This window comes from Oncorhynchus kisutch, linkage group LG10, assembly GCF_002021735.2.
Source record: "Oncorhynchus kisutch isolate 150728-3 linkage group LG10, Okis_V2, whole genome shotgun sequence".
In the NCBI taxonomy this organism is placed as follows: Eukaryota; Metazoa; Chordata; class Actinopteri; order Salmoniformes; family Salmonidae; genus Oncorhynchus; species Oncorhynchus kisutch.
In genome coordinates this window covers 15,448,986-15,473,335 of record NC_034183.2, presented here as the reverse complement: position 1 = coordinate 15,473,335, position 24,350 = coordinate 15,448,986, and the positions used below count along the sequence as shown (strand labels likewise).

The 24,350-nt window shown below is 41.9% G+C and overlaps 1 protein-coding gene across 1 annotated transcript in view; it reads right to left on the bottom strand.

Annotated features, from left to right (window-relative positions):
* LOC109897814 (protein phosphatase 1H) overlaps positions 1 to 20,641 on the bottom strand; it is a 35,749-nt gene extending 15,108 nt beyond the window's left edge. Inside the window, exons 1-3 of the mRNA XM_020492406.2 lie at positions 20,409 to 20,641; positions 8,195 to 8,366; positions 6,071 to 6,430 (exon numbers count right to left, since the gene is read on the bottom strand). Coding sequence (XP_020347995.1) covers positions 6,071 to 6,430; positions 8,195 to 8,366; positions 20,409 to 20,641 — 765 coding nt within the window. The remainder of the gene's footprint in view (positions 1 to 6,070; positions 6,431 to 8,194; positions 8,367 to 20,408) is intronic.
* Between the last annotated feature and the right edge of the window lie 3,709 nt (positions 20,642 to 24,350).

Sequence of the window (24,350 nt, the reverse complement as noted above, 5' to 3'; positions counted from 1 at the left end):
AAATACTTACGAACCCATTCCCAACAATGCGTTGGGTTAAAAAGTAAAGCAAATTTGCTAAATAAAAATGATTTCTTTTTTACAGTTACAGTTCATGAGGAAATCAGCCATTTGAAATAAATGAATTAGGCCCTAATCTATGGATTTCACATGCCTGGGAATACAGATATGCATCCTTTGGTCACAAATACCGTAAAGTAAATGGGATCACACTGGGCCTCATCACTACATTCTGTGCATTCAAATGCCCAATTGATAAAATGCAACTGTGTTCGTTGTCTGTAGCTTATGCCTACCCATACCATTGCCCCAGCACCACAGGGAATTCTGTTCATAACGTTGACATCAGCAAGCTGCTCACCCACATGACGCCATAAACGTTTCCTCACAACTTGAGACATCTGTGGCATTGTGTTGTGACAAAACTGCACATTTTAGAGTGGCCTTTTGCCCCCATCACAAGGTGCACCTGTGTAATAAACATGCTGTTCAGCTTCTTGATATGCCACACCTGTTAAGTGGATGAATTATCTGGGCAAAGGAGAAATGCTCACTAACAGGTAGGGGTAAAAGTGTCTAGGCAATCAGGATATATAATAAACAGAGTAGCAACAGCATATGTGAAGAATGTGAAAGTGTGTCTGTCTGTGTGTGTGTGTGAGAGTGTGTTTTGTGTGTTGGACTGTCAGTGTTGTATGTATGAGTAGAGTCTAGTGAGTGTGCAGAGTCAGTGCAAGAGAGTCAGCGCAAAACAATTAAAATAATTAAATAAATAATAAAAACAGGGTCAATGTCCGGGTAGCCATTTGATTAACTAATCAGCAGTTTTATGGCTTGGGGATAGAAGCTGTTCAGGTGCCTTTCGGTCCCAGACTTGACGCTCCGGTACCGCTTGATGAACGGCAGAAGAGAGAACAGTCTATGACTTGGGTGGTTGGAGTCTTTGAAACATTTTGAGCCTTCCTCTGACGACGCCTGGTATAGAGGTCCTGGATGGCAGGAAATTCGGGCCCAGTGATGTACGTCGGATGTGGCAGGGCTTGCAAACTATCACGGAGGATTATAACGGGAAGCACAGCCGAGAGCTGCCCGGTGACATGAGCCTACCAGGCGAGCTAAATGGCTTCTATGCTCGCTTCGAGGCAAGCAACACTGAACCATGTATGAGAGCGCCAACGGTTCCGGATGACTGTATGATCACACTCTCCATAGACGATGAGAGTATCATTTACAAGGCCGCACAGCCAGACGGATTACCAGGAAGTGTACTCCTGGAATGCGCTGACCAGCTGGCAAGTGTCTTCACTGACATGTGTGTGTGTGTGTGTGTAAAACTCTCCTGTAACAAGGCCCTAGTGACACGCCAGCAACCGTTTCCCACCACTGTTGTCGGCTTGGAGGAGAAACACATTTCTCAGGAGATGTGTGTGTGTGTTTGTCTGTGTGCTCGTGTGTGTGTGTGTGTGCTCGTGTGTGTGCTCGTGTGTGTGTGTGTGTGTGTGTGTGTGTTACGAAGGGGGAATGACGTGAACAAACGTGTCCTTCACCCAGGGTGAGTTTTGAATCTGTAGCGGTGCATACATATTCATCCTGTCAAACGCCTGTGGCTGCAGGGAGGGAAGCTTTCAATAATAAATATTTTCCTCATAAACAACTAGCTACACCTTTCTTCCCTTATGGCATCTGATAGGCACAATGAAAAAAACTATTTTACAATTAAGCATACAAACAGTCAATGCAAGACAACAAGTTAGGATTCGGGTTTTTACCCCATTACAGGCATAATTGACTATAGCTTTAGTGGGTTAAATGCATGTATTTCCAGAGCAGCAGAGAGGAAGACTGGGCTTCCCAAAGATCTGATCTTCCCCTGTTATTTCTGTCCTTCTGTAAACAGATTGCTGATAAGGCCGTCGTGAGCCATGTTTCTTTTTGATGTTTACTTGTCTCTGTGTGTTTATCAGGCTCTGGCAGCCTCCTCCAGACACGGCCCGTTTCCATAGGAATGTGGTGATTCATGTCAGCCTGAGAACTAGACTCCGAGCCGGTGGTTACCCCAGATAAGAGAGGGGTAAACTAGTCAGACAGAGTTACTGGCTAATTTGCACCACCACCCCAATAATGATGACAGATTTACATTTATTTGAGAATTAGGTTAATTAAAATAAGAAGCGAGAAGAGATGGGGGAGCAGAGGGACAGAAAAGTGTTGCCTTGTCCCTGTGAAGAGAGAGTGACAGAGATAAAGAATGAGCACGATAGAGAGGGAGAAAAGAAAAGAGAGCAGCTTTATCACGTTATGAAATCAAGTATGTGAATAGTGTGGAATATCACTGTACGGGTTTAACATCTAAAATTCTCCATAATAGACTGCTGTTGAATCAAAGCCAAAAATGTGTGTGACATCCACTCACCTGTATCGGCATGACAGTGTACTGTTATTTGATGAAATTCTGGATTTATATATAGATGTTTAATCTTAAATTCTTGTACATCACACTTTCATTATAACACAAACGTTAAGCATAAACACAGTCTGAAATGTGTACAGGTGCATGAGGTATGGTGTATTATTATTAGTCTCGATAGATTGGGTTGACAGTGACAATAGGCTGGGAAAATCACTAACTCTCAATAAATGGCTGCACGCTGCCATCTAGTGGTGATGTAGAGGAAACAGCTACCGCCGCAGTACCCAGGTTTGTCTGAAGTTATGCATCTTAATGTCAGCAGTTATATGGAACAGGTGAGATCAGAATGCATTTTGGCACTCAGATATCAGCATTTCAGGCTTAGATGTTATCAATTAGCTAGACACCATGAGGTGAACTCTCTCTCAGATGTGTAGATAGGAAACATCAGCTGAAGTCAGCAGGGACAAAAACAAGAATCCTCAATAAAAACGTTAGACAACGAGGCTAAAAACCCACAACCTTCGTGACCCCTCATTGGCCAATCCTGTCATGACCACTCTTTTGATTGGCTCCGTGTGTATGACCACTGGGCTGCTGACGGAGCTGAATTTAAGTCCACACATCCACTTACAGCCCCACAACCAGATGTTGAGCAGCACAGACATTTTTGGAGGGCCTGCGGGTTGGAAGGGAAGAGTCCACCAATTGCGCTACTGTGGATTGACTGGCACCATATGCTGCTGATTTGAAGGGAACAGTCACAGATAATGGATTAAAGCGATGGGGAGATAGAGAGGGGGTAACACGCCTTATCACTGGCAGCCAGCTGTTAAGACACCCACTCGTCTTAATGCTGAGGAGCTGCCGGAAGAACACAGACACAGCTGAAGATGGAGCAAATAAAAATCAAACCTGGAGTTAAGAAAAATTGTTAACTGGGTGGTTCGACCCCTAAATGCTGATTTGCTGGTATATTAGACCGTATACCACAGGTATGACAAAACATATATTTTTACTGCTCTAATTACATTGGTAACAAGTTAGAAATAGCAATAAGGCACCTCGGGGGGTTGTGGTACAGTTGAAGTCAGAAGTTTACATATACGAGTTTTAGTGACTCCAACCTAAGTGTGTTTCAACCACTCAACAAATTTCTTGTTGACAAACTATAGTTTTGGCAAGTCGGTTAGGACTTTGTGCATGACAAGTAATTTTTCCAACAATTGTTAGCAGACAGATTATTTCACTTATAATTCACAGTACCACAATTACAGTGGGTCAGAAGTTTACATACACTAAGTTGACTGTGCCTTTAAACAGCTTGGAAAATTCCAGAAAATTATGTCATGGCTTTAGAAGCTTCTGATAGGCTAATTGACATCATTTGAGTCAATTGGAGGTGTACCTGTGGATGTATTTCAAGGCCTGCCTTCAAACACAGTTCCTCTTTGCTTGACATCATGGGAAAATCAAAAGAAATCAGCCAAGACCTCAGAAAGAAAATTGGAGACCTTCACAAGCCTGGTTCATCCTTGGGAGCAATTTCCAAATGCCTGAAGGTACCAAGTTTTTCTGTACAAACAATAGTACGCAAGTATAAATACCATGGGACCACACAGCCGTCATACCGCTCAGGAAGGAGACTCATTCTGTCTCCTAGAGATGAACGTACTTTTGGGCGAAAAGTGCAAATCAATCCCAGAACAACAGCAAAGGACCTTGTGAAGATGCTGGATGAAACTGGTACAAAAGTATCTATATCCACAGTAAAACGAGTCCTATATCGACATAACCTAAAAGGCCGCTCAGTAAGGAAGAACCCACTGCACCAAAACCGCCATAAAAAAAGCCAGACTACGGTTTGCAACTGCACATGGGGACAAAGATCGTACTTTTTGGAGAAATGTCCTCTGATGAAACAAAAATAGACATGTTTGGCCATAATGACCATTGTTATGTTTGGAGGAAAAAGGGGGAGGCTTGTAAGTTGAACACCACCATCCCAACCGTGTTGTTAGGGTGCTGTGCTGCAGGAGGGACTGGTGCACTTCACAAAAGATGGCATCATGAGTCAGGAAAATTGTGGGGATATATTGAAACAACATCTCAAGACAGGAAGTTAAACCTTGGTTGCAAATGGGTCTTCCAAATGGACAATGACCCCAAGCATACTTCCAAAGTTGTGGCAAAATGGCTTAAGGACAACAAAGTCAAGGTATTGGAGTGGCCATCAACACAAAGCCCTGGCCTCAATCCTATAGACAATTTGTGGGCAGAACTGAAAAAGTGTGTGCGAGCAAGGAGGCCTACAAACCTGACTCAGTTACACCAGCTCTGTCAGGAGGAATGGGCCAAAATTCACCCAATTTATTGTGGGAAGCTTGTGGAAGGCTACCCAAAATGTTTGACCCAAGTTTAAAAAATGAAAGGCAATGCTACCAAATACTATGAATGCATGTACACTTCTGACCCACTGGGAATGTGATGAAAGAAATAAAAGTTGAAATAATTATCTTTATTATTCTGACATTTCACATTCTTAAAATAAAGTGGTGATCCTAACTGACCTAAGACAGGGAATTTTTACTAGGATTAAATGTCAGGATTTCTGAAAAACTGAGTTTAAATGTATTTGGCTAAGGTGTATGTAAAATCCCGACTTCAACTGTATATAGCCAATATACCACGGCTAAGGGCTGTATCTAGGAACTCTGTGTTGTGTCGTACTTAAGAACAGCCTTAAGGCATGATATATTGGCCATATACATAATATTTTATTTGTCACATACATGCGTTTAGCCAATGTTATTGCGGGTGTAGCGAAATGCTTGTGTTTCTAGCTCTAACAGTGTAGTAATATCTAAGTGATTTCTAACAATTTCACAAATACCTAATACACACATCTAAAGTAAAGGAATGGAATTAAGAACATATAAATATTGGGTGAGCAATGTCAGAGAGGCATAGACTAAGATACAGTAGAATAGTATAGGATACAGTATATACATGTGAGATGAGTCATGCAAAATATGTAAACATCATTAAAGTGGCCAGTGATTGGATGTACCACACCCCCTCATGCCTTATTGCTTAATTAACCCACTTCAGACATATAGGCAGAGTATGTCTGTATGTACATTAACCAGACAGTTATTATTAGAAAGAAAGGAGGAAGCTGCATTCATACAATGCTTACTAGTCCTATTCCCAGTGGGTTGCGATGTTGATCTCCGTATGCCAACTGCTTATAGAAAAATCGGCAGAAAAAAATACTAATTGCCGAGAGGCCGCTGATCAATGTCCATCAATTGAGCAGATAATGAACGGATAATGGATAGTTAAAGTGTGCTGTGATGTCTCTTAAAGTGAATGTGCTGTATTTAATTGATGCTGTGGTGTCCCTTATGCTATAATTAATGTCTAATTAATGCATGGTTAATATATGTAGAGTCCCTTACTCCCAGAACGTCACTCAGCACAACTGAAAATGCATTCCTTCAGACCGGAGTTCAACAGGCCACAACATAGTCGTTCAGATAGAAATAGATGTAGAACAAATATGCCGGTCTCTGACATGTAAAAAAAGGAATCACATCCACTGTTTTCATTACACTTCCATCTACAATGTTCGCCTACTGAACATAGCCCTGAACTCACCATCTCTTTAAAGGCGTTCTCAATGGCTCCCATCACCATGCTCTCGTGATGGATCTTCTTCTCCGTGAAGAACCTGGTGGGCGGGGGGTGGCTGGGGGAGCCGGGGGCCCCTGCAGCCCCCCGCAGGGAGGCGGCCCTGGTGATGCCCCGGTGGGTGGTGGGGGTGAGGTGGTAGTTGGTGGGCTCTTCCCCCTGGATGATGGGGGCCAGCTGGGCCGGGTTCCTCAGGACATCCAGGACCTCCTGGAGGTGTTCTATGATGTGGTGTTGGAGCAGCTTAGATGCCACCACCGCTGCCCCTGAGCCCGCGTGGCCATCAAACAGACCCCAGTAGTGGAAGGTCAGTCCGGGCTCCACGTCCTGGACACACACACACAGTATTTCAGAAGGAAACAGATATTCCCCAAGCACAAACATATACCGTTTTTTTCTTCTTTTTTCTGTGGTAGACCTGAAAACTGTAGCACACACATAGGAAGCTTGTGTACATCTCAGAGACTATCAAATATACATATATTCCTGTGTGGTCCGGCATGCAGACACACACGGGAATTTAAGTAGAACAAAACAAACGCATACAAACCACATGCATAAAAATACATCCCTAGACTTCATGTACCTAAATCACTTTCATATCCCACTGTAGCTGCAAAACTATTGTTTGCAAGCAGTCTGCAGTGACAACATAAAGCATGCCAAAAACAGTACATCATGCTGGACTCTACACTGGTATTATTTCACTGTCTGATGAAGTGATTAAATGGGGCACTTGTGTAGGTGTATATTGGTGTAGGCTTTGAGTGGGCCTGAGTAGGGCGGGTTGAGAGGGACAGGAGGCTAGACATACAGCAGAGGGGGTAGATACTACAGCTCTGGAACCAACCCTGGTCCTGGTCATCTACAGGAACACAGCTATTAGTCTGCAGCTCTGGAAACAACCCTGGTCATCTACAGGAACATAGCTACTAGTCTGCAGCTCTGTAACCAACCCTGGTCATCTACAGGTACACAGTTACTAGTCTGCAGCTCTGGAAGCAACCCTGGTCATCTACAGGAACACAGCTACTAGTCTGCAGCTCTATAACCAACCCTGGTCATCTACAGGAACACAGCTACTAGTCTGCAGCTCTGTAACCAACCCTGGTCATCTACAGGAACACAGCTACTAGTCTGCAGCTCTATAACCAGCCCTGGTCATCTACAGGAACACAGCTACTAGTCTGCAGCTCTGTAACCAACCCTGGTCATCTACAGGAACACAGCTACTAGTCTGCAGCTCTGTAACCAACCCTGGTCATCTACAGGAACACAGCTACTAGTCTGCAGCTCTATAACCAGCCCTGGTCATCTACAGGAACACAGCTACTAGTCTGCAGCTCTGTAACCAACCCTGGTCATCTACAGGAACACAGCTACTAGTCTGCAGCTCTGTAACCAACCCTGGTCCTGGTCATCTACAGGAACACAGCTATTAGTCTGCAGCTCTGTAACCAACCCTGGTCATCTACAGAAACACAGCTACTAGTCTGCAGCTCTGTAACCAACCCTGGTCATCTACAGGAACACAGCTACTAGTCTGCAGCTCTGTAACCAACCCTGGTCCTGGTCATCTACAGGATCACAGCTACTAGTCTGCAGCTCTGTAACCAACCCTGGTCATCTACAGGAACACAGCTACTAGTCTGCAGCTCTGTAACCAACCCTGGTCCTGGTCATCTACAGGAACACAGCTACTTGTCTGCAGTCTTTTGTTCCCATCCATCACTTACACTCCCCTTTCAGCTAACCATCATTTGGCAGATTAGTTGACATGGTCAAGTGTGTTAGAGCTGGGCTGGAATATCAGTCTTCATATCCTGTGTGTTAGTGCTGGACTATCACAACCCTGCACACCGCACCCTGCAGCTCGCTCTAGAACCAGGCTTAGCGACCACTGCTGTAGCTGGAAGGCAGTAGACTGTAGCCTCATTTCGCCTTGCTTACCAGGCTTATATGTCAGGCAGGATAAGAGACTATGGATGATGTGAGGCCGGGGAATATAAGAGTCTACAGGTCCTGATGTGATAGAATGAGGGGGAAGGCCCCAGGGTATTAGACTACATCTGGAAAGGGGGGGCTACTCACAGTGTTTTCCCTGAGCCCCAGCCCCTCTCCATTGGGCAGAGAGGACCTCCTCCGGGTGGTAGGGGGCCTGTTGGAGGTGGAGTTGCCCCCGGCACTGGGTCTACTCCTCACCACCACCACCTCACAGCACGCCTGGTCTTCGTTCAGATGGCTCTTCCCCGCGTTGATCACCCTGTGGGAGAGAGAGGCCAATGGGAAGCAGACACACATTCATTTCTCTCGTAAAGTAAGGGCAGCAGGTAAATCTGAAGCAGTGGATACTTTATGGAAACAAACAACTCATACAATGCAACAATAAATGAGCAAGAATTGGAGGGAGGAAGCTGTGTGCATTCTGGAGAGCTGAGCACCTGATTTCTGGAGAGAGATATAGGTCTTCGCCATACACCTCTCCCCTTCTTGCCTCAACATTTTCAATTACACTTCAAGACACATTATCTTCAAAACTATTTCAGTGGTCACAGTGGTATCAGTGGTCACCAACCAGTCCATCACGGTTGACTGGTCGTTCTCCAAGGCATTCCTAGTCGATCACCAAACATTTCTGTAAAAACCCAGCAATAAAGCCTTGCATTCCTATATATTCTTTTTTTTTCTTCATTTCATGTTGTTGGAGGTAGCAACGTGTTCCCATTTTGAATGATTTCATGTGTGAAGGTAAAACTTCACCTACCCGGCAGGCCCAGAGCTATTTTTTATTTTTACAGAAGCTAATGATCCTCTGTGACTAAGTCATGCTCTCTGGTGAAGTATTTTCAATGGCTTTATTTGGACATGAGTAATTATATCATTTTGGCAAAACATACATTTACTTTAGGGGAAGCCAGCATTCAAACTTTCCTTTCCAAATCACAAGTGGCTAAAACCAGAGATCTGTAAGGTATGTAATGACAAGACGCTCATGTCTCCACCCTAACAATGAGAGGCATTGTTCTAAAGGCGCGAAGGCAGGCAACAAGCTTAGGTCTGCATAGTATGCCCATAGAAACACAGGCTTATTCTGGACAGATTTTGGTGAGAGTGAGCCCTCTTGCTTCGCCTCTTCCTCTCTGCTGAAACTCTCTTACTGGAGAGAACAGCACAGCGAGCAAATCAGTGCCCCTCTGTCTCAGTATGTGTAGACCATGTATCTGATGCGGTCTGGACAGAAATAGTATGACATTCCATCCTCTATTTGTCCAGACAGCATCAGATACATGGCCTACACATATCGAGACAGAGGGGGCACTGTTTCGCTTACTCAGCTGCTTTATCTGAGATTGATGTGTCTTTCTGGTGGAGGCATGGATGGGCTTTTCCTTTGGCATAGACATGGGTGGGCCTCCCTTCTCAGATTGAGCAAAAAATATAATACATTGTTATTAAGATGTCTTCAATAATATTGTGGATAATCATGTTCTGTTCAAGGTTGAAAGGTAGATCGAATGCCTGGTAAACTCTGGCATTATCAGAAGTCTTTCATAAAAGAGATGATGCTTGGGTCAATGCCAGGAACACAGGGTTAGGCCCGGACTCGCAAGCTTTTAAGCAACTGAGGAATCATTGTGCAAGACAAATCAGAAAGGCTACATCTGATTATTATGTAACCATTCTTTCAGATTGTAATGGGAACCTGGCTATATTCTGGAAAACTGTCAAATCACAAAAAAGGGTTCTACTGCCACCTCTTTGCCACAACAAATTAATTCAGACACTGGCCTCATTACAGGAAAAATACCATCATTGATGCTTTTAAAGAACATTTTATTTCAGCAGGCTCTCTTTGAAATAACTTCTAAGCCAATTCACAATGATATTGGGCTGGAAGCTGGGGAAACCTAGTGAATGAGAAGAGAAATTATAGTCAAACCTTTTCTTTTAGGCTATTTACAGAAAAAAAGTTCTGGACGCTTTGCTACAGCAATAGACAACATGAAATCCACAGGGGCCGACTAATTGGATCCCGGTCTGCTTAAGCGTGCAGCGCCCATCATTATTTGCTTAATAACCCAGATGTTTTATTTAACGTTGTTATCATGAAATTTTCCAAAAGTATGGAAATCAGCTCTTCTTGCCACTCCATAAGGACGGGAGAGTAGTTATCTTAATAATTAAAATCGCTACATTTCAAGGCTTCTTTGTCTTGAATTCTTAGTAAACGCACAACTTTACTATTTTTTAATCTGAGAAATGTATTTTCAATGTAAACCAATCAGGGCATTGCACTATTCAAGCCACCACTTTAGCTGTTAATGATCTTGTCAATGTTTCAGTCAATGCTTTGCTTGTGGACCTGTCAACAGCTTTTGATACTGTTGATCATGTTATTTTATTGAATAAGTTGTCCTCCACAGGCCTGAGCTTTGACGCCAGTTAATGGTTTCATGATTATCTTCGTGACAGAACTCAGGCTAACGGGATTGATGGGGATCAGAATTTCCCCGACGGCATCCCTAGCCGCATCCTCGGAGCATGCGCAGACCAGCTGGCTGGAGTGTTTACGGACATATTCAATCTCTACCTATCCCAGTCTGCTGTCCCCACATGTTTCAAGGTGTTCACCATTGTTCCTGTACCCAAGAAAGCCAGGTAACTGAACTAAATTACTATTTCCCCGTAGCACTCACTTAGGTCATCATGAAGTGCTTTGAGAGACTAGTCATGGATCTTATCACCTCTACCTTTCCTGACACCCTAGACCCACTTCAATTTGCTTACCACCCCAATGGACTATGCAATCGCACTGCACAATGCCCTATCCCATCTGGACAAGAGGAATATCTATGTTAGAATGCTTTTCATTGACAAGCTCAGCATTCAACACCATAGTACCCTCCAAGCTCATCATTAAGCTTGAGGCCCTGGGTCTGAACCCCGTCCTGTGCAACTGGGTCCTGGACTTCCTGACAGGCCGCCCCCAGGTGGTGAAGGTAGGAAACAACACATCCACTTCGCTGATCCTCAACACTGGGGCCCCACATGGATGCGTGGTTAGCCCCTCCTGTACTCCCTGCCCTCCTGGATACTTACTGCACCCGATGTCACAGGAAGACCAAAAAGATCATCTAGGACTACAACCACCCGAGCCACTGAATGTTCACCCCGCTATCATCCAGAAGTGAGGTCAGTACAGGTGCATCAAAGCTGGAACCGAGAGACTGAACAACAGCTTTTATCTCAAGGCCATCAGACTGTTAAATAGCCATCACTAACACAGAGGCTGCTGCCCCATATACATAGACTTGAAATAGTCACTGGCTACTTTAATAATGGAACACTAGTAACTTTAAATGTTTACATATCATCTCATATGTATATACTGTATTCCATCCTATTCAACTGTATCTATGCCGCTCTGACATTGCTAGCACAAATATTGACATTCTTAATTCCATTCCTTTACTTCACATTTATTTGTGTGTATTGTTAGATATCTAAGTAATATTACTGTACCGTTGGAGCTGGAAACGCAAGCATTTCGCTACACCCGCAATAACATCTGCTAAACACGTGGCAAATAAAACTTGATTTGATTGGGAGAAACTCCCCAATCAAAGACTCGCTGCTGTAATCACTGCCAAAAGGTGCTTCAACAAAGTACTGAATAAAGGGTCTGAATACTTAAGTAAATGTGCTATTTCAGTTTATAAATTAACAAACATTTCTACAAACCTGTTTTTGATTTCTCAATATTGGGTATTGTGTGTAGATTGATGGGGGGTGAAAAACTTTTTAATATGTTTTAAAATAAGGCTGTAACGTAACAAAGTGTGGAAAAAAGGCACTGTTGACTCATCAGATGGTTCTCCAATCTAACATATTCCTGCATATATATATATATATATATATATATATATATACACTTAGGCATTTGTATTGATATGGATTTGAAATTTTAAAAACAAATGACTGGTTAAGAAGCTAAGATTTAAATGTGGCTTTTTCTACACAAACATATTGTGCTCTCCCTAAGCAGTAGTAAACAGATTATTCAATCAACCTTATTATCTGTTCTTGATTATGGTGAAATTATTTATCAAAGTGCAGCTGCTATTACTTTTAAACCATTGGATGCCATCTACCATAGTGCCTTTGTTACACGTAACAGTTTTGAGACTCACCACTGCATCAAAATGTTGACTGGACTTTGCTAAAGACCCGCAGATCACCACATTACTCCTTTTTGTTTACAAGGCCCTATTTCCGTCTTAGCTAACTTTGCTGTCGAGTAGATACACCAGAGTTGCCTGACCTGTTCACAGGATTGGTTAACTCGAGGTTCATAGAGTCTCCACTGAGCTAGGTAAAGCTGCTTTTAATTCTAATGCACCGTATTTTTGTAAACAAAATTCAAAGTACATTTCATCTTGATGTTCTGGTACCGTTCAGGCAATTTAAAGCATTAATTAGAGACTTATTTGTGGAGAAATGTAACAGTTTTTCTAGTTGATTTCCCATGGCTGTTTTTGTATTGTAATGTATGTGTATGTATGTATGTATGTATGTATGTATGTATGTATGTATGTATGTATGTATGTATGTATGTATGTATGTATGTATGTATGTATGTATGTATGTATGTATGTATGTATGTATGTATGTATGTATGTATGTATGTATGTATGTATGTATGTATGTATGTATGTATGTATGTATGTATGTATGTGTGTGTGTGTGTATGTGTGTGTGTGTGTGTGTGTGTATGTGTGTGTGTGTGTGTATGTATGTATGTATGCATGCATGCGTGTGTGTGTATGTATGTGTGTGTGTATGTATGTATGCAATTAAGGTCACAGTTATGAAAACTTAGGACACTAAAGAAGCCTTTCTACTGACTCTGAAAAACACCAAAAGAAAGATGCCCAGGGTCCCTGCTCATCTGCGTGAACGTGCCTTAGGCATGCTGCAAGGAGGCATGAGGACTGCAGGGCAATAAATTGCAATGTCCGTACTGTGAGACGCCTAAGACAGCGCTGAACCCACCGTTGCTGGACCAGACAGGACTGGCAAAAAGTGCTCTTCACTGACGAGTCGCAGTTTTGTCTCACCAGGGTGATGGTCAGATTCGCCTTTATCGTCGAAGGAATGAGCGTTACACCGAGGCCTGTACTCTGGAGCGGGATCAATTTGGAGGTGGAGGGTCCGTCATGGTCTGGGGCGGTGTGTCACAGCATCATCGGACTGAGCTTGTTGTCATTGCAGGCAAGCTCAATACTGTGCATCTCAATCCAATGACTGGAACGAACTACAAAAATCTCTGAAACTGGAAACACTTATCTCCCTCCCTAGCTTTAAGCACCAACTGTCAGAGCAGCTCACAGATTACTGCACCTGTACATAGCCCACCTATAATTTAGCCCAAACAACTACCTCTTTCCCAACTGTATTTAATTTTAATTTATTTATTTATTTTGCTCCTTTGCACCCCATTATTATTATTTTTTATTTCTACTTTGCACATTCTTCCATTGCAAAACTACCATTCCAGTATTTTACTTGCTATATTGTATTTACTTTGCCATCATGGCCTTTTTTGCCTTTACCTCCCTTCTCACCTCATTTGCTCACATTGTATATAGACTTGTTTATACTGCATTATTGACTGTATGTTTGTTTTTACTCCATGTGTAACTCTGTGTCGTTTTATCTGTCGAACTGCTTTGCTTTATCTTGGCCAGGTCGCAATTGTAAATGAGAACTTGTTCTCAACTTGCCTACCTGGTTAAATAAAGGTAAAATAAAATAAATAAATAAAATCCCATTGAGCACATCTGGGAACTGTTGGATCGGAGGGTGAGGACTAGGGCCATTTCCCTCAGAAATGTCCGGAAACTTGCAGGTGCCTTGGTGGAAGAGTGGGGTAACATCTCACAGCAAGAAATGGCAAATCTGGTGCAGTCCATAAGGAGGAGATGCACTGCAGTACTTAATGCAGCTGGTGGCCACACCAGATACTGACTGTTAGTTTTGATTTTGACCCCCCCCCCTTGTTCAGGGACACATTATTCCATTTCTGTTAGTCACATGTCTGTGGAACTTGTTCAGTTTATGTCTCAGTTGTTGAATCTTGTTACGTTCATACAAATATTTACACATGTTAAGTTTGCTGAAAATAAACGCAGTTGACAGTGAGAGGACGTTTCTTTTTTTTGCTGAGTTTATATATATATATATATATAGTGTATAATGTTATATTATACAGGGCACATTTGAAAAAGAGACCTGTCTCAAAATGTCTTCCCTGTCAAAATAAACATAGATATATTTTTAAGCACACACCCCTGGGGGGCCCATATTAAGAGTCAGCATGGTGGAGGTTTTGTTGACTACCCTCATCACCTGGAGTCTGCCCGTCAGGAAGTCCAGGGTCCAGTTCCAGAGGGAGGGGTTTAGTGTACTGTATGGTTGAGGATACTTTTAGTTTAAATAGTGTTTCTGATACCAGGCAGATTACACAAAATTACCTCCACCTCAGCAGTTTCCCATAGATCAGGGATTCCCAAACTCGGTTATGGGACCTCCCATGGGTGCACATTTAGTTTTTTGCCCTAGCTCTACACAGCTGATTCAAATAATCAACTCATCATTAAGCTTTGATTATTTGAAAAAGCCATGTGCTAGGGTCAAAAATCTAAACGTGCACCACTGGGAGGCCCCAGGACCGAGATTGGGAAATCCTGCCACAGATAAAGATACTGTAATGAATGATCCCTAGGTGTTTGAGCCCAGACTGTCTGAGATGGAGCTACAAGGAGGCGGAACTGCAGAGCTGGACTCCCGACCATCAAGTGTTACACTTTTTATCTTGATAGGTATTTGATCTGAGTGGAATGGGCAGCCAGGTCAGGCCTAAGGGATGAACAGCATCTTCTGAGACAGTGATTGTGGTATTCAGTTGGTTACCTCATTCCACTTCCTCTATATTTGGCCTCACTTACTCGGTCTGACCTTAAATAGACCCGAATGCATTTGGACCCGTCATTGTGTACCATTGCCTGGTCCTAATAATAGGGCAGTGGCTGTGTTCCAATATCAACAGTCAACACGAGCATATCACGTCAAAACAAGCCAATGTATTGGACATTGCTAAGTGTTGTGCTTGTGTGGGTTTGGGAATGTAGCCAGTGATATGCTTGGCTTTGAAGTCAGAATTGGACTGTTACGCAGTAGAATACTGAATACTGAATCAATGTGCATCAGTGTTGGGAAAGCTACTCAAAATAGTTTACCAAGCTACAGTACCAAATACTTCACACTGGAGGAAGTTAAGCAACACTAAAGCTACCCATAAGAAAATATAAATCAAATCGTATGTCACATGCTTCGTAAAACAGCTGTAGACCAACAATGCAGAGAGCAAAAAAAATATGTTTGTTACTTTGAAAAAATAAAAACGACTTTGTGAAAAATTAGATGTAAATCTGAAATGTCAGACTACAAATTCTAAGAACCAATCACTTTGAGGTCATATGTTAATAGGCCAAATTACACCTTCTGTTAAAACAAAAATAAATGTTTCAAGTGGGAATTAGACAGGTCTGAACCCAAAAAGGAAAGGAAATGATCGCCTACCCATATTTTATTTTTGCAGAAGACAGTGTGTAGTTCCAGTAGTTAGCTACACCGCTACATTGTAAAAAAAAGCAACTGTAGTTAAATTACTAATTGAACTACATGTAGTTTACTACTCCCCAACACTGATGTGCATGTGAAGGGTGTGATTGTGTAATCAGTTATAGTCTGAACAAAGCCGGTGCAGAGAAGAGCAAACCATCAGTCTCCATTGTGAAAATTGCATCTGAGGAGAAGTACAATTCTCTTATCACCAGTAATCTTACTTCACAAGCAGACCTTGATCATTCGACAGAATAGACATTTCTCGTGTAATCTAATTTCTCTCTTATACATTCTGATTATATTGTCAGGATCTATTTAAATGACAAAGGCACGACTTGCTTGATCATTCGAACCCAAAGTGAGTGATTAGATCACATTTAAGTCACGCTCAAACCATAACATTATATTAGGAAAGGAGAACACTTAAAATGATGACACTGATGCAGTTCCTGTGTATAACAGTCGCCGTGATTGGTGGACAATTGACCTGAAACTGCTCTCATTTTCTTGTGGACATCTGCCTTGTTATGAGATAGAAACTATGTACAGTAGAAACATTATGCTACTACATCATGTGCTACACCATCCACTATCTATGTGAGTACAGTGATATGTATGGGTACTCTGAAGTTGACCGACATCCCCTTAGACATGCATGTCCGCCGGCCTCCAGTCATCAAAGTAGCAGTGTTCATGCTACATAGAAACACATATCGACTGATGTATTGATCCTTATCCATTCAGTTCATGAGTGCTATGTAAAGGCAGGACAGGAAGCAGGGAGAGAGGAAGAGAGAGAGGAGGACTCTCTGCCCTTCTGAAATGTTAGCGCTAACAAGACCTGACAGCAGACCGGGAGAGAGCGTGCGAAGCGGCCGGGTCAGAGGAGGGATGCTGCTTTAGTTTAGACTGCAATATCCATTATATTCTTTCTCCATCCATCAGTTAAATACAACAGCCTGCATCCAGCTCTTATAACACAGCCTATGACTAGGTTATCACAGTTAGAGGGTGATTCCTTGGCACAGGACACTGTTTATTCTCTCCCTAAGTGGATCAGTAGATATCACATCATCTCAATATGGCCTGGCTTCCGGCTGGGAAGAGATAGGCCAGGTCTCACCACAACAACACGGCCTGCTGGTCAACCAGCTGTTGACAAATCCACTGCAGTGTAGCAGTGCCATGCCTACACGGAGAGCTGGCAGAGGCATGTTGGGCATAGCCTCACATGGACTAGATTGTTTTTATTTGTAGTGGCGTGTAAACTGGTGCTTTGCCGCATGCATGCTGAGTAGGTGCTGAATGACCATGGTTGTCCAAATGGGATCTTCCGCTGTCCCCATAGAATAACCTTTTTTGGTTCCAGGTAGAACCCTTTTGGGTTTCGTGTAGAACCCTCTGTGGAAAGGGTTCTTCATGGAACCCAAAAGAGTTCTACCTGGAACCAAAAATAGTTTTTAGAAGGGTTCACCTTCGACCTTAGAGGTCGACCGATTATGATTTTTCAACGCCGATACCGATTATTGGAGGACCAAAAAGGCCAATACCCATTAAATCGGCCTATATTTATTTATTTATTTGTAATAATGACAATTACAACAATTCTGAATGAACACTTATTTTAACTTAATATAATACATCAATAAAATTTATTTAGCCTCAAATAAATAATGAAACATGTTCAATTTGGTTTAAATAATGCAAAAATAAAGTGTTGGAGAAGAAAGTACAATATGTGCCATGTAAGAAAGCTAACATTTAAGTTCCTTGCTCAGAACATGAAAGCTGGTGGTTCCTTTTAACATGAGTCTTCAATATTCCCAGGTAAGAAGTTTTAAGTTGTAGTTATTATAGGAATTATAGGACTATTTCTCTCTATACCATTTGTATTTCATTGACCTTTGACTATTGGATGTTCTTATAGGCCCTTTAGTATTGCCAATGGAACAGTATAGCTTCAGTCCCTCTCCTCGCTCCCCCTTGGGCTCAAACCAGGAACACAACGACAACAGCCTCCCTCGAAGCAGCATTACCCATGCAGAGCAAGAAGAACAACCACTCCATGTCTCAGAGCGAGTGACGTTTGAAACGCTATTAGCGCGCACCCCGCTAACTAGCCATTTCATATCAGTTACACAAGCCTAATCTCGGGAGTTGATAGGCTTGAAGTCATAAACAGCGCAATGCTTGACGCACAACAAAGAGCTGCTGGCAAAACGCACAAAAAGTGCTGTTTGAATGAATGCTTACGAGCCTGCTGCTGCCTACCACCGCTCAGACTGCTCTTATCAGACTGCTCTATCAAATCATAGACTTAGTTATAACATAATAACACACAGAAATACGAGCCTTAGGTCATTAATATGGTCGAATCTGGAAACTATCATCTCGAAAACAAGATGTTTATTCTTTCAGTGAAATACGGAAACGTTCCGTATGGGGTGGCATCCATCAGTCTAAATATTCCTGTTACATTGCAACCTTCAATGTTATGTCATAATTACGTCAAATTCTGGCAAATGAGTTGGCCCAAACTGTTGCATATACACTGACTGCGTGCAATGAATGCAAGAGAAGTGACACAATTTCACCTGGTTAATATTGCCTGCTAACCTGAATTTCTTTTAGCTAAATATGCAGGTTTAAAAATATATACTTCTGTGTATTGATTTAAGAAAGGCATTGATGTTTATTGTTAGGTACACGTTGGAGCAACGACACTTTATCAGTTGAAGTTAGCATACACTTATGTTGGAGTCATTACAACTCGTTTTTCAACAAATTTCTTGTTAACAAACAATAGTTTTGGCAAGTCGGGTAGGACATCTACTTTGTGCATGACAAGTCATTTTTCCAACAATTGTTTACAGAAAGATTATTTCATTTATAATTCACTGTATCACAATTCCAGTGGGTCAGAAGTTTACATACACTAAGTTGACTGTGCCTAATCAGCTTGGAAAATTCTTCAAAATGATTTCATGGCTTTAGAAGCTTCTGATTGACTCAAATGATGTCAATTAGCCTATTGGAGGTGTACCTGTGGATGTATTTCAAGGCCAAGTCAGAACAGTAGGCGAAATGAAGAGGGGTAAATAGACCAAATTATTAAGGTGAGGCACATGGGCTACTAACAACATACACTTAGTATTACGTTCATAGCTACAGTATACATATCTCCCTGGCATACTACACCATTTATGCAGCAGCATAAAATACATTTTTGGATCACCTTGTTGTGCTGTGCTCACAGGAAGGTGGCGGTCATTTGTGGGCAAATTTTGTCGTCAGTCTGGCATTCTCAGGATTTATGGTGCATTCAAAACAACTGGGAACTCGGAAAAATGCAAGGTTGAATCATTGATATTCAGGTCGTAGCTCTAGAAAGAGGAACGAATTTACAATTCCGAATTGGATGACCTTTCAAACCGTATTTTCCCAGTCGGAGCTCCTTTATTCCCGATTTCCCAGTTGTCTTGAACTCACTGAAGTCAAGTTTTCGCAGATCCGAGTTAAATTGTTTTGAGTGAGGCACAAATCATGCTTCATTGACAGCATGGCCAATTTTGAATGTTTATTATTTTAAACTTGGAAAAGAGCCCCTTACTCACAGATTTCAGACCACACAGCAACTCCACTAAATAGCAGGCTAGTGTTACTTTACAATGCTACTTTCACTGATTCCTTTCAACCAACTCATTGTTGAATTTGAGATTTCCAACTTGTTGTGTAATGTTTACATCCAATGGCTAAGATTGAAAGTATGATGTTGACATGATCAGTCCAATCAAAGCGACTGTACATGTAACATGATTTGACAATTTTATCTGTGGCCAATGACTTTTTATTTTACCTTTATTTAACTAGGCAAGTCAGTTAAGAACACATTTTTATTTTCAATGACGGCCTAGGAACAGTGCCTGTTCAGGGGCAGAACGACAGATTTGTACCTTGTCAGCTCAGGGATTTGAACTTGCAACCTTCCTACTAGTCCAATGCTCTAACCACTAGGCTACCCTGCCGCCCCGACCTTCTTGGACAGGTACTTCTAATGAAACTATGGCAGCACCCAAGAGGCTAGAATTTTCGAGCTCTACCCTTAGACTTGGCAGTGATGTAGTGTCCTAATGGGTGACATAATACTGGGTAGGCAACTAAATTAAGCTGCTGGACGATTTTTGTCTGAATGGATGGTAGGGTCAGAACATAATTATAATAATTTGTACACTACAAATTGACCATAACAAAGCCCAAAAAGAGATTGTTTTTGAAAATAACAATAATTTCAAACATTGATTACATTGCGACACGATCACGTCTCTTGGGAAAATATTGCCTAATTTAAACAAATGTTTAACAATCTTTGATTTAAAAAAACGTAAATCCTAAATAAATAAATATCACTTGCGGGCAAGTTTTGGCACAAGGGCTGCCTGTTGCCAACCCATTGCACTAGTGTGGCAGGCTACGCTGACAGACGCAATTATAGCCTATTCCCATGGAACTAACCGGGGCACAATCAAATGAGGCTGATGTTTACGCTTCCTCTGGTGCAGGTAGTGCAATGTGCATGCTGTAACCTGCTGCGACTTAATAAAGATGGACGCATACTTACTCTGCATAACCAGTGGCCCACGGCAGCCTCTTCGTCTCTTTCAGAATGAGTATCGGCCGAGCAATATGATCCGCCGAGCACTCGATTTCATCCGGTGACAGTCCCAGAAACTCCGGTCTTGTGTACGGGTATTTCAGCGGTAAATCGGAGCCACCGAGAGGTTCACTGTTCGAACTGCCAGCCATCATACCGCCCATAAAATTGGCCACAGCTGATTTCACCCGGGTGAGCATGTTCTTGCTGCAGCGTGTGTCCAAGCAATGCTAATGCCGGGCTCCCCTCTCTCAGAATATCGCCTTGGCTCGGCGGCGCGTTTTGCGGACCGCAACGGTTCAGGTATGCACCTCTCTCTATCAAATCATTCTGTACCGAATGAACGCGGAAATAAATTCATGGTGAGCACAGTCATGTGACAAACCGTTTGCTTGCTGGATTAGGTCGCGTACCTATCGCGCTATGACAGTGAGCAGCTGTTATTGGCAAAGCGCCAGTAGGTGAAAAATTTAGGCTAATTATCCTGGAATACCGTGGCAGGTAGGCAACAGTAGACTGCTACAACAAGAACCGAAGGCAATGTACAGTGAAAGACACTTCAAACCAAGTGTTTGCTTGCCCTGAAATGCTCCATGCTCAGACCCTCAAAATATGGCGAGTGAAGTCAGCTGACAGATAGCCTATATCCTCTTTGGGATAGCCTACATCCTCTTTGTAGTAGCCTAGTTGGTCTCCTTTTCTGCACGACAAAGCATTTTTGCTCATTCTATTTGAGACTCTCCCACATCACATGCTCTTCTCAGTCATGTCAAAGTTGTCCTTGTCCCATTTTCATTTTGTGTAATGGGAATAGAACTTCCACTAGCCTATGTGTCTTTTAATTAGGCTATTATGGAATAACCAGGTAAATACCAATGTTATAGTAACCATACCTATCGAGGTATGATGTTCTATGATCAATACATTTGTTTTGCTGTGACTAGGTGATGGGAAGATTTGACTATATTAACTCATGTATTATGCTAGTATTTTCCAGATCTAGTTTCTCATTATGGAAGGAGCCTCTCAATGAGAAATAAGGAACTCCTGAGACACTGCAGATGCCAAACTGGCAGCATAGATCGATCTTTAATTCATGGGTTTGTCTTTTAAGAGGTTCATTGACCTAATTACAGACAGCCAATCAGAGAAAATATATCAGACAATCTAGAGGTATATATTTCTATGTAGACAGTCAAAATGATGCTGTCTGTGATTATGTTATATATAAAGCAAGTGTTCGTCCCTATACAGTGCCTTCAGAAAGTATTCATATCCCTTGACTTTTTTCATATTTTGTTGTTACAGCCTGGGTTTAAAACTGATTAAATTGGAGGGGGAAAAAATCACTGGCCAACACACAATACCCCATAATGTCAAAGTGGAATTATGTTTAAAAACAATATATACAAATTAATTCAAAGTTAAATGTCTTCAGTCAAGTATTCAACCCCTTTGATATGACAAGCTTAAATAAGTTCTGTCGTAAAAAAGTCAGATAACAAGTTGCATGGACTGAGTGCAAAAAAGTGCTTAACATGATTTTTGAATAACTACCTCATAACTTCCTCAGTCGAGCAGTGAATTTCAAACACAGATTCCATCACAAAGACCAGGGAGATTTTCCAATGCCTCGCAAAAAAAACAACTGACATTTTAGCATGGTGAAGTTATTCATTAAACTTTGGATGGTGTATCAATACACCCAGTCACTACAAAGATACAGGCAATTTTCGTAACTCAGTTGCCAGAGAGGAAGGAAACCGCTCAGGGATTTTACCATGAGGCCAATGGGGACTTTAAAACAATTAGTTTAAAGCTGCAACATGTAACTTTTTGGGGCAACCCAACAAAATTCACAGAAATGTGAGTCATAGATCTGTCATTCTCATTGAAAGCAAGTCGGAAGCGATAGATCTCTTCTATGTGCTACAGTATTTCTATGCTTTACGTTTTTGTGTCTTTTGCAGAATTTTTTTTACATTGGCTTTAAACATCTGAAAATACAATATTTTATTATAAACATGCATCCTGTTTGCAACAAGGCACTAAAGTAAAACTGCTAAAAAATTGGCAAAGAAATTCACTCTGTCCTGAATACAAAGCATTATGTTTGGGCCAAACACAACACATCACTGAGTACCACTCTTCATATTTTCAAGCATGGTGGTGGCTGCATCATGTTATGGGTATGCTTGTCATCGGCAAGGACTGGGGAGTTTTTCAGAATAAAGAAACAGATTGGAGCTAAGCACAGGCAAAATCCTAGAGGAAGACTTGGTTAAGTCTGCTTTCCACCAGACACTAGGAGATGAATTCACCTTTCAGCAGGGCAATAACCTGAAACATAAGGCAAAATCTACACTGGAGTTGCTTACTAGGAAGTCAGTGAATGTTCCTGAGTGGCCAAGTTGACTTAAATCTACTTGAAAATACAGTACTGTATATGGCAAGACCTGAAAATGGTTGTCTAGCAACGATCAAGAACCAATTTGACAGAGCTTGAAGAACTTTGAAAAGTATAATGGGCAAATGTTGCGGGCTGGTGTGAAAAGCTCTTAGAGACTTAGACGAAAGAGATATTATATCATTTTCAATACATTTGCACAGAAAAAACATGTTTTCACTTCGTCATGGGGTATTGGGTGTAGATGGGTAAGCAAGAAAATCTACCTAATCCATTTTGAATTCAGGCTATAACACAACAAAATGTGGAATAAATCAAGGGGTATGAATACTTTCTGAAGGTACTATATATCCTAGTTTCAAAAGGAAGTCTGGATGATTTCTTTTCGTGCTGCTGCCAGACACTTTATCAGAAATATCAGAAACATGAAAAATCAATTATTACGGACTTCTGTTGTCTGCAAAATGAGCTCAAATCAATCAGGCTCTTCTTTCCTCTGACAGACAAGTATTGAAATCCAGAATCAACCCAGTCAACTCACTTATATTGCTGGTTGAATTTAAAGGCTAAGCATCTTCAGGATTGTTGTTTTATATAATACAATAGAGGAAAAAAAGTATATATACCGTGTGTGAAAATGAGGTAAGGCAATAAATAGGCCATAGTGGCAAAATAATTACAATTTAGCAATTAAACACTGGAGTGATAGATGTGCAGAAGATGAATGTGCAAGTAGAGATACTGCGGTGCAAAGGAGAAGAAAAAAAAACAGTATGGGGATGAGGTAGTTGGGTGGGCTGTTTACAAATGGGCTATGTACAGGTGCAGTGATCTGTGAGCTGCTCTGACAGCTGGTGCTTAAACTAGTGAGGGAGGTATGAGTCTCCAGCTTCAGTGATTAAAAAATATATATACTGTATATTATTATTTTTTTGCAATACGTTCCAGTCATTGGCAGCAGAGAACTGGAAGGAAAGGCGGCCAAAGGAGGAATTGGCTTTGGGGGTGACCAGTGAAATATACCTGCTGGAGCGCGTGCTACCGGTGGGTGCTGCTATGGTGACCAGTGAGCTGAGATGAGGCGGGGCTTTACCTAGCAAAGACTAAAAGATGACCTGAAGCCAGTGGGTTTGGCGACAAATATGAAGCGAGGGCCAGCCAACGAGAGCATATAGGTCACAGTGGTGGGTAGTAGATGGGGCTTTGGTGACAAAACGGATGGCACTGTGATAGACTGCATCCAATTTGCTGAGTAGAGTGTTGGAGGCTATTTTGTAAATTACATTGCCAAAGTCAAGGATCGGTAGGATAGTCAGTTTTACGAGGGTATGTTTAGCAGCATGAGTGAAGGATGCTTTGTTGCGAAACAGGAAGCCGATTCTAGATTTAATTTTGGATTGGAGACGCTTAATGTGAGTCTGGAAGGAGAGTTTACAGTCTAACCAGACACGTAGGTATTTGTAGATGTCCACATATTCTAAGTCATAACCGTCCAGAGTAGT